Genomic DNA, 9693 nt, shown 5'->3' on the forward strand with positions numbered 1-9693 from the left:
CGCAGTGTGAAGAAACGACTCTCGGGTGTTGGCGCTCCGAAAGGGCAGCGGTCGGGTGCAGACGAGCAGTCGCAATGCCAAGTGGAGAACGAGTCCGTCTCTGCCCTGTGCCCCATATTCCCCCCTCGGAGCGGGCCTTTCTGCCCGAGGTTCTTTCCCGCTGTGTTGGGTCTTCCAGGGCAGAAAAAGACAGACGGACAGACACTTTTCGAGCCAGCCGAGGCGTCCCCCTTCTCTGGCGGATCCACCTGCTGCTTCCCAGCTGCTTGCCAGGCTTCTGGGGGCTCTTCGGAGACCGGCTAGTTTCCCCTTGCTTTCCGTAGCCTTTCAGATTCGTAGTTTTGAGTATGGTACGCAGAGTGAGACATTAGGATTGGACTTAAAGACAGCAGCGCTGTATTCTTCTGCTGTTGACCAGAAACTTCTGTGTTGTAGCAGCATGTTTTTTCCACCTCTTTTTCTTACTTCTTTGCATATCCCAGGCCCCTCTGCCATAGCTGGAAAGTACAGCAGTCTTACTGTGCAGTTTCAGATTTGGTAATGCCCATATCACTTAAAGTATGCTTACTTAAGGCACTATTTGGAACGGATTTTTGCTGTGTTTCAAAGAGTAATGTCTGCATAGAATGGGTATGAAAATGTGCGGGTGTTCATTTCTGATGCTTATGAAAGTAGGCTTTCCTTAAAAGCTTGTTTTCTCCTACTTGGTGCCAGCTGTCCCTTAGCAAGCCTGGGGGATGGAATGTGGATGCCACAGAAACTCAGTTTCCTCCGTGTTCATACAGATAGTAAGCAAAATGATGCCAGGGAACATACAAGGAATGTGCTTGATGAATGTAAGGCATGGAAATGGGTCAACTGGAAAAGACCTTTTTATTTCAAATCAAGCTGCTGAGATACTGTAATAGACAATCTCATGAGGTGACCTGGTCACTGTAGTATGGCCACAAGTATGAAGCTTTCAGAAGCAGGGTATTGGGTATTGGTGCTTTCTGGGTGAGGACGTGTTGGCTTTGTTATTTGGGCTGTTGACTGTGTTACCAGAATCTCTGAAAAACACCAACACAGTTGTCCTTGGAGCTTAGGGTGATACTCTTTTTATAAATAGCATGAAAACAGTAGTTCATCTTCCCTTTTAAAAAAAGTTAACAAATATTTGTGAGTTACAGACTGTCCATTTTCCTTCTTAAATTTAGTAACACCCACACTCTATAGTTATCATAGGTGTCACATTACAGCAGGCAAAAGAAGTAAAGGTATCTCTGTATACAGTTGCTACAGTCACTTGTAAAGAGTGTGGTTAGCATGTAACTATATGCATATATATATATAAATTTTATATATGTGTTATGTATACATGTGTATCTTAGACTCATTGTCTCTGTGAGGCTTGCTTTTCCTCCTTCCTTCGAAAGTGAGAAACTTCTCTGCTATGACAGAATGTGTCCAAGAGAACTGGGCTCTAAAGTGTTATTCTCTTGGCAACACCTGTGCTTTCTCTGGCTGTTTTAATAAAGGCACGAAGTTTTCCCACATGTAGTAAGAATGCAACTACTTAACTCTTTCTGAGGGATTATGGTTTTCGTACTGGAGCTGCATCTAGAGAGAAGGACTGGTCCAGCAAAGAAAGCTGTTTTATTTTACTTTGGTTTCCTCTTCCTGTAGAAACACTAAATATCACAGAACTGAGCCTGGGAGATGGTTGCTTTGTCTCTAGATACCTTGCGTGCAAGGGTCCACCTTGGGGAAGTACCCACCTAAGAAAAATGACATGGTCTAACATAGAAACACAAAGTGTTTTCTGACCATGAGTTTGTCTTCAGGTTGTTATTTCACACTTTGGAATGTGTTTTTTATATGCAGATTCTGTAGCTTATTTTGGAAGATTTTTTTAGTAGTGAACTTAAAGTAACTGTTAAGTTCAGGAAGCTTCCCAAGGTTTAAAATTGGCATCTTCATCAGTAACAAAATGACTCTCCAGCGTTACCCAGAATACAAGTTTCCCAGAAGACAGGCCTCCTGCCAAGGAATTTACATCTATTTACTCTTGGGCAATTCTGTGCTGAACAAAGCCAAAACTGGGAAATGTGCTTGTTATCATCCAGGCGAAAGCCTTTGAGACGGTCATTTCTCTTTGAAGGAGAGCGTTTGGGTTTAGTTTAGTACCTGTCACTCTCCGATCCTGTCTTCAGGTTTTTGGGGGGAGTTTTGTGCGTTATCATATGTTTAAGGTACATGTGGTTGAGCCTGTGAAATGGTAAGAGAGCTGCTCTTTTATTTACATGAAATGGAAGATGTTTTCAATAGCCTTATTTTAGATAAGTATGCGCAAATGAGTGTTGTTGAAACACTTTAAACTTTAAAGCTACTTTAGTGGGTATATTTTGGAATAAACATGTTCTCTTTGAATTACTTAGTATCAGTGCAAAGATACAGCACTAAAGCAATTTTCTTTTCCTCCAGGAGAGTTCACTGGAATTTATAAAATGCAGAAATAGGTGTATATCTGGATGGTCCCACTGTCCGCTAATCATTGCTGTTTGGGGGAAGAAAAAACGCAGACGAAAACCTTGGAGGAGAGCAAGGCAGCATATTAGCGTAGCCAGGAGGCCTGCGCGTCTCGGCACACCAGGCTGAAGAGCGAATCCTCGAGTGGTGGTGTCTTGCAGGTTGCCCTACCAGGAGCGTTCCTCCGGTGCCGCTGCCTGTCCCTGGTTCCAGCAGCGTTGTTCCCAAATGTAATAATGACAGGCAGCAGTTTCCCTCAATCCTGCGAGTACCTTTACATTGTGGACAGGGTGCCCTTCCTTCTGGGGTTTTGCACCGTAAAATACTTGATTTTAAAATCTTTGTGAAGGACAGGGCAAGGGATAAGGCAGCAAGCTATATACAGCAGTAATGAAAAGAGCTATTTAAGAAGAGGGTGTAACAAACTCTTAATTAGATATGAGCTAAAATAATGCTGTTCCAAATTCAAGTCAGCTGCTTGGAATGTGGAAGGGAAGCTGAATCCCTTACAAGTGCCAATTAACTTGAGTGAGCTGGTAGATGAACTCGGGTGTCTTCCTTGCTTGGATCAGCACATTGCAGTGAAATACTGAGTTCTTCCGCCAACATCTTTTAGTTTTGCCATGCTAGTAGCGACCCTTAGAGATTAATGAATAGCTTGCATGACCACTTGCATTACTAGTCTGAGGTGGAAATAACAAAATTCAAGATTTGTGGGTTTTAAGCTTACCTATAATGATGTACTGACAGTGTATGTGATTTTTGTGTAAACTAAGTCTTGCCAAATGTAATCTCTTAAGCTTGCAAGCTGAGTTGAAACAGGTAACTAAAATTAGATTCCTGTGAGATTTTTTTGGCTCTAACTTGTGATGTGTACACCATGAGGTAGTCAGCATGTAACTTCAGATGAATTTTAGAGCACTGATTTCCATACGGAGGCCATCTGCTTGAATTTGCAGTGGCATTAGGACAAGAATATATATTCTTGTAACCCTTACCCAGATAACTGTCAGGAAGAAACTGCAGAATTACTGCTGGCAAAGCCTGCAGATGTCATTGACAAGTCAGTTCTGTAGAAAACGATGCTTCCTCAGTATTTGTTTGAACCATGTAGTGTTTTGAACCAGGGATCATCCACCTGGGTACAGGACAGTGGCCGTGCGGAGTGGGAGACAGTGGCTCTGAAAGGAAGGAGGGCTGTGAGCGATGGCTGACGCTGAGGCGTGCAGCATGGTAGCCGAGGACCACCATGAATCTTGGACCTGCTGAAGGTCAAAACTAGAGGCAGAGAGTTACTGGGAACACCACAGCTGAGACTGCTTGAAAATACGCTTGAGAACGTGATGGCTGTTGGAGAACATTTAAGTGATTTGTCTGTGGGAAGAGTCTTTTGATAGCTCCTTTGCTTGTAAAAAAAGCGGTAGTCGTTGGTCAAAAACGTGGTCTTGTGGCTGTTAAAAGTTGGTATTCCTGCCTGAAGCTGGGCTCCCTGCATCCTCCTCTGCCTGCTTACTGCCGCTGTCGCCGCTCCCACAGCACGGCCCTGACTGCTGCGCGTTGTGCCGGCAGCAGGTCTGGGTCAGTGCTCGGCCCTGCGCCACAGTTCCACGTGAGGCCACTCGGATGCCTCTCCCAGCAGAGGGGAGAGGGGCACGCTGGTGTCGCTCCGCTCTGGGAGGGTATCTGGGAAGCAATGGGTCTTCGGAAGGTGGTGGCCACGTGTTCTGGTTTAAAATTGTTTCAGCCGAGTTGTCTCTTTCCAGCGGTGGCTGTACTACATGCATGCATCCGATGACATGCCAGTATGTTGTAATGTGTAATAAAAGGAATTCTAATGAACTCAATTTTACTGTGGGTGTTGATTTGACTGTTCATGATCTTGCTTTTGTAACTATATTGACATGAGCTTTCTGATTCTTTGAATAAAAGCTTCCTTTTTGATGGTAAGAACTGGTCCTGAAACATCTTGCTCCCCACTCCCATAAGCTGTGCCCTTGTGGTACAGCTCTCGCGACTTCCTCCCCTCTGCCTACCTCCAGTACCTAAGATTAATGAATATGCGAGCATTTAAAGAGGCTATATGTAAGCTGCTGCTCTTTGTATTTGTTACTTTCTTCTTGTTTAGGTATCTGTAAAAGAATCTTAGTTAAAATTTATTTTGTAGGATAACTGGGATGATGAGGAGGAAGAGGAGGAGGTAAAGGAGACAGAGATAAAACAAGGTAAGACTTAAAAGGAATATGTGGCTCCGTACACGGCGTCAGAACAGACACTGGTTTTTTTCTCGAGTGTATCTGAAGAATCAAAACCACTTAATGGGTTGGTTTTGTTTTTGACAAAGCATGTCTTTTAACTCTGTGTTCAGATTCCAGTAACTGAGCTCTATGGCTTTCTCTTTGATTAGTTTTTCTATAGTTTCTGGGAAAAAAAGAATCGGTAGAACTCCTGAGTGCTCTGTTGTTCAATGTTTTACAGAACCAAAAGTTTCAGAAAAAAAGAAAATAGCAGAAAAAATAAAAGAAAAGGAAAAGCTACAGAAGAAAAAGCAAGAGGAGCTGAAAAAAAGGGTAACTCCTTATTTCTTCCAGGTCTCATAAAATTTAGAGGGCAGGTTTGATTTTTTTTTTTTTTGAGGTTGTACAAGGCCTGTAAAGTTCTTGACTAGTCTGGTAAAACATTGTCTTGTTTTTGTGGTAAGTCTTGTATTTCCTAACATCTTGGGGATGTTAGCTTTAATTTCTCTGTAATTTAACCAGTCATTGAAATAATGCTTATCTCTGTTTCTTTCGTATGCACCGCATGATAAAACATGCAGTCGTGAAACTTAGAACTAAGGTGTTTCTTCCCACTTCTTGTAAAATGAACAATTTATTAAACAGCGCGGTATTGTTACACTTCATTGGGATGGTTTTCAGGTTTGTACATGCTTGAGGTGTACTGACTTCAGGCAGAAGTAAGCTATTTAAGTGGCACTGGAAAAAACGTGATTTGTTGTACTACTTCTGCGCAAGGGTAAGAAATATAACGTTCTCCCTATATACATTTTTTAATTCAGTTAGAGGCACCGGAGGAACATAAAGAACTTACCCCAGAAGAACAGTTAGCAGACAAACTACGACTAAAGAAGTTACAAGAGGAGTCAGACCTTGAGTTAGCAAAAGAAACATTTGGTAAGTGTGCCTGGGTCCAGCAAGTCCATGTAACTGCAGCAGCACAAAAGCGCTGTATCCTCTAAATACAGCTGTTCTGTGTGGATACCCTGCAAAAAGAACTGAGCAGGACTTGACTGTCGGAGCATGTGCAGGTTGTGTTACTGTGAATAAGGAGGGGTTTAAATTCCAGCTACTGGAGGCATGTCCTGGTACTTGGTACTAATTGCAAGAACCACAAAAATATCTTTAGACTAGAAGGTGCTTTTTCTTAACATGTCATGGTAGGAGGTTATAGGAAGAAGATGGCTGACTAAATTTTCCAACATACTTGTACTTCTGGTAAAAAGATGAGTGTGTAAAATTAAAAAAAAAGAAAGCGCTGTGTCTCAATGTTCTGAGGTGCTTTACAGCATGGATTTAATGAGGCTTTGGACAAGCGTGGCACAGCAGAACTCATGCATGCTTTACTTCAGGCGATCTATGCAATAGGCTAGACGTTGAGAAAGCCAGTTAAGTTAGTGGAACGAGCTTGTTTCCTGGTGTAGACAAAGTAGACTTAAAGCAGATCATTCTGGTTTTGTGCTTTGACAGAACTAGCAAAGGTACTGATTCATAGCAGCATTCTTCAAACATGAAAGCGTGTTTCCTTCATTATAGTGAATTATACAGCTTATTACTCAGTGAAAATTCTGCTCTCTGAGTCTTCTGAAAGAGTACAGTGCCTTGGGAAGGGGGTTGCATTGAATACAGTTGCAAAGAAAAAACTAAATTTTGCCCTTTCAAGACAGAAATCATTTATTTAAGAGGAAAGGGGCTTCACGTAGTGCATGTTGCTTCAGAGAACAGGAATAGCTGGTTCAAATTATGAAGTTTTGCAGCAAAATACCTTTCTGTACAGGCTAGTAACTCAGGCTGTTAGCTTTTGTGTGGCAGAAGCCAGTGGGGAGTGAGCGAGCAAACCTCACCTTTGGTTTTGTAAGGCTTCAGTGGAGGTTAGGAACTGTTGAGGTTACTTGTTTCCTCTGGTGTCATCTTTTAGGGATCACAGCTAATGTTTTCTATAATACCTCTGTCTCCATGCAGGTGTAAATAACACTTGTGGAATAGATGCCATGAATCCTTCTTCAAAAGATGACTTTACGGAATTTGGCAAACTACTAAAAGAGAAAATTACACAGTATGAAAAATCATTACATTATGCCAGTTTTTTGGAAGCATTAGTTCGAGACGTATGTATTTCATGTAAGTTAAGCAGAAGACATCCTGGAATACACTGCTACCAAATTGTAATGGACTTGAAGTTGAAAACATGCTGTTACAGTAAATGTTAAATCAAGATTGATATATGTAGTTTATACTAAATGAAGTACTAATCTGTTTCACTGACTAGTATCCAATTCTATTCCAACCAACTTTATTACAGACTGTGTGCCTGTCCAAGAGTTAGGCTTTCTGCATGTCTGTTGAAGACAAGTCACTTTAAAAAGTGAATTTTTATGCTGATGTAAATCTTGCATGTTCTTCTGGAAGCCATTTCAATAATAATAATAGTAATAATAATTCTCTAAGCCAGATAACTTGAGTACCTCATTTGGAAGGAAACTATTCTAAAATTGAGTCCGTGTAATTCTGGGACTGCAAAAGAGATTGTTCTGGAATTCAACTATACAGAGAGAAAACTAACTTAAACTCATTTTTTTCCGTTGCTCTGGTAGGCTGAAGTACTTGGTGAACTCATTGCTTGAGGTCTTTTCCTGTACTGTACACATGTTGTCCTTCAGTGAAGTAGTAACTTGATGCTATTTAGTGCTGTATAAATACAGTGCTCACTGGCTGACTGGAGCTGGTAACTTGCGTTTCAAACGGATTCCAGATCTTCTGAAGTGAAGGACTCACGACCTCTTGGACCGTTTATCGTTAACAATAATTTATTGATAATCCACTGCTCCTTTTGGTAGATTTTACTGTTTGAATGCCACCTTATTAAGACTTTTGAGTTCACTAACTCTTAATTTGCAAGTTTTTACCTTCTACAACATCCGCACTGCTTATAGGGACTGTCTGAAATAGTAATTGTGATTATAAGGACCAGAGTTACCCAGTCTGTATTTTGCTCATTTAAATCAAGTAGCTGCCTATACTTATTACTAATGCTTATTTTTAGAGAATGTTGATGTTAGATTATTTAACTGCCTTCTAAGAACAGTACTGATGAGGGATTTTTTTTTTCTCCTCCCCCCTGCCGATGTAGTGGAAATTGATGATTTGAAAAAGATCACAAATACTTTGACAGTACTATGCAGTGAAAAACAAAAACAAGAAAAGGTAAGAAGACTTCTGTGTGTTTCTGCAGCAATAACAATACCTGCTGAAGGGGCTGATCTAGAAGATGGCAATAGGTTTCACACTGACTAGAACTGCTGATTTTGTTATAGGTGGTAGCAGGAGATCAAATTATAACCTTGGATACTGGTTTAGTGTTAAATCCTCTTCACTGTGTGAGGTAATCAAGAGTTGATTGAATCTAGAGATCACAGGCAAAACCTTGATTAATTTACATAAATGTTAGCTACGTGCTAACCTTGTTCCATTTGACACTGTCGTGGAGTTAAAATGGCTTACAGGGATATCCTGAGGACAGGAGCCAGCCTCATTTAGAGCCACATGCCAATATAATGCCAATCTGTGGAAGGAACTTAGATCTTTGCCAAGTTTGGGATTTTGAATAGCAGATAACTGAGATTTTTACGCTGTCACGCGAACTAAAGGAGCGGTAACTGCATAGGCAAGGAAAAGGGTAAGTTTTAAACGGTGATGCAGTAGCTTAACTGATGCTGATGCAGACCTTGTGGTTTATAGCATATGTTAAAACTCTAGGTAGGTCGGAGTTCAGTGATCTAGTGATTCAATTAATAGCAACAAATTCGAGCAGAAAATATGACTCATAGCACAAGTCTTTTGGTATGTTTTAAATCAAATTGGAGGATTGTTAGGAAACAAATGGCAGACAGAGCGTTGCCAATGTGAGTAGTAACTTGTCGGTGTAAAATGGGAAACTTTTTAGGCAGAAACTGCTCCAGTGGCAGGTGTTCTTCTGTGGTGCCAGTCTAGCTCCCCAGGCCTGAGAGAAGCACCTCAGTGCAAAACAAACTTTATGTACAGCCTTGATGCATTAAGTCTGGAGTTTGGCAAATGTGATAAACTGGTTCTTTAATATGAACTGCACTTTGGAGAGAAGCCTGGGACTTACTGAACCAAACAAGTTTAAAAGGAACAAATCCGTATACTTCCTATTTTTACACTCTTCTCTCCGAGCTTTTCATGTAAATTAGTTTGTTCAACCACTGAAAGGTACAAGTACACCAATCCAGTAACGAAGAGCTTTACTGTGGAATGTTCTCTAAAGCTTGTTTAGGACTTCCAGTTTTTTGCAAGGAGGATACTCAGCCACTCTGGTGACAAAAGTCACATTAAATTCCTTAATTAAATCGATAATTTCACAAAACGAAGCAGTAGACTCTGCATTTATTTAGTTATTCTACTTGTTTAAAGTCTAGGTAAAATAGGAGGAAGGACAAAATGTGGGCAGGTACGCGATGCAGGGAGCTGCGCGACACCTGAGAATGGCAGAGCTTTACCGTGAATAGGTTGCACTGCGGGATGAAATGCAGGGGTCGAAGCTGCAACTGAGCACTTGCCGCACGGGTGCATGAATGCTCGTGCCTCAAAGACATGTGGCATTATTCCAATTAGAGTAATGACAAATTAGTATGGATTTTTAAAGTGAACATGCTTTTCCTATTTAAGCAGAATAAAGCCAAAAAGAAGAAAAAAGGTGTTGTGCCTGGAGGTGGTTTAAAGGCTACTATGAAAGATGACCTGGCTGATTACGGAGGATACGATGGAGAATACGTACAAGACTTTGAAGACTTCATGTGACATTTATCTCCCCTTCTGTTGTCTTTCTGTTGCCCATAATCCCTTAAACATGTAGCACAACTTATCTTCCTTTAAATTCTGCCAAATGCTACAA

The 9693-nt window shown here is 41.2% G+C and overlaps 1 protein-coding gene across 1 annotated transcript; it reads left to right on the forward strand.

Moving 5' to 3' along the window:
* Window positions 1–4304: 4304 nt before the first annotated feature.
* EIF3J (eukaryotic translation initiation factor 3, subunit J) lies at window positions 4305–9693 on the forward strand. The gene is made up of 7 exons (XM_010284362.1): window positions 4305–4310; window positions 4673–4730; window positions 4984–5075; window positions 5564–5678; window positions 6744–6902; window positions 7912–7985; window positions 9471–9693. Exons 1-7 carry the CDS (start codon window positions 4305–4307, stop codon window positions 9597–9599), a joined length of 633 nt encoding a protein of 210 aa, XP_010282664.1. The 3' UTR covers window positions 9600–9693.

Source organism: Phaethon lepturus, unplaced genomic scaffold (genome assembly GCF_000687285.1).
Source record: "Phaethon lepturus isolate BGI_N335 unplaced genomic scaffold, ASM68728v1 scaffold51323, whole genome shotgun sequence".
NCBI lineage: Eukaryota > Metazoa > Chordata > Aves > Phaethontiformes > Phaethontidae > Phaethon > Phaethon lepturus.

What these genes read in the sequence shown, in the direction of transcription:
- EIF3J (XM_010284362.1), top strand. An exon ending in GGAGACAGAGATAAAACAAG is followed by an intron (nt 4,731 to 4,983) that starts GTAAGACTTAAA and finishes AATGTTTTACAG; the next exon opens with AACCAAAAGTTTCAGAAAAA. An exon ending in TCGAGACGTATGTATTTCAT is followed by an intron (nt 6,903 to 7,911) that starts GTAAGTTAAGCA and finishes CTGCCGATGTAG; the next exon opens with TGGAAATTGATGATTTGAAA.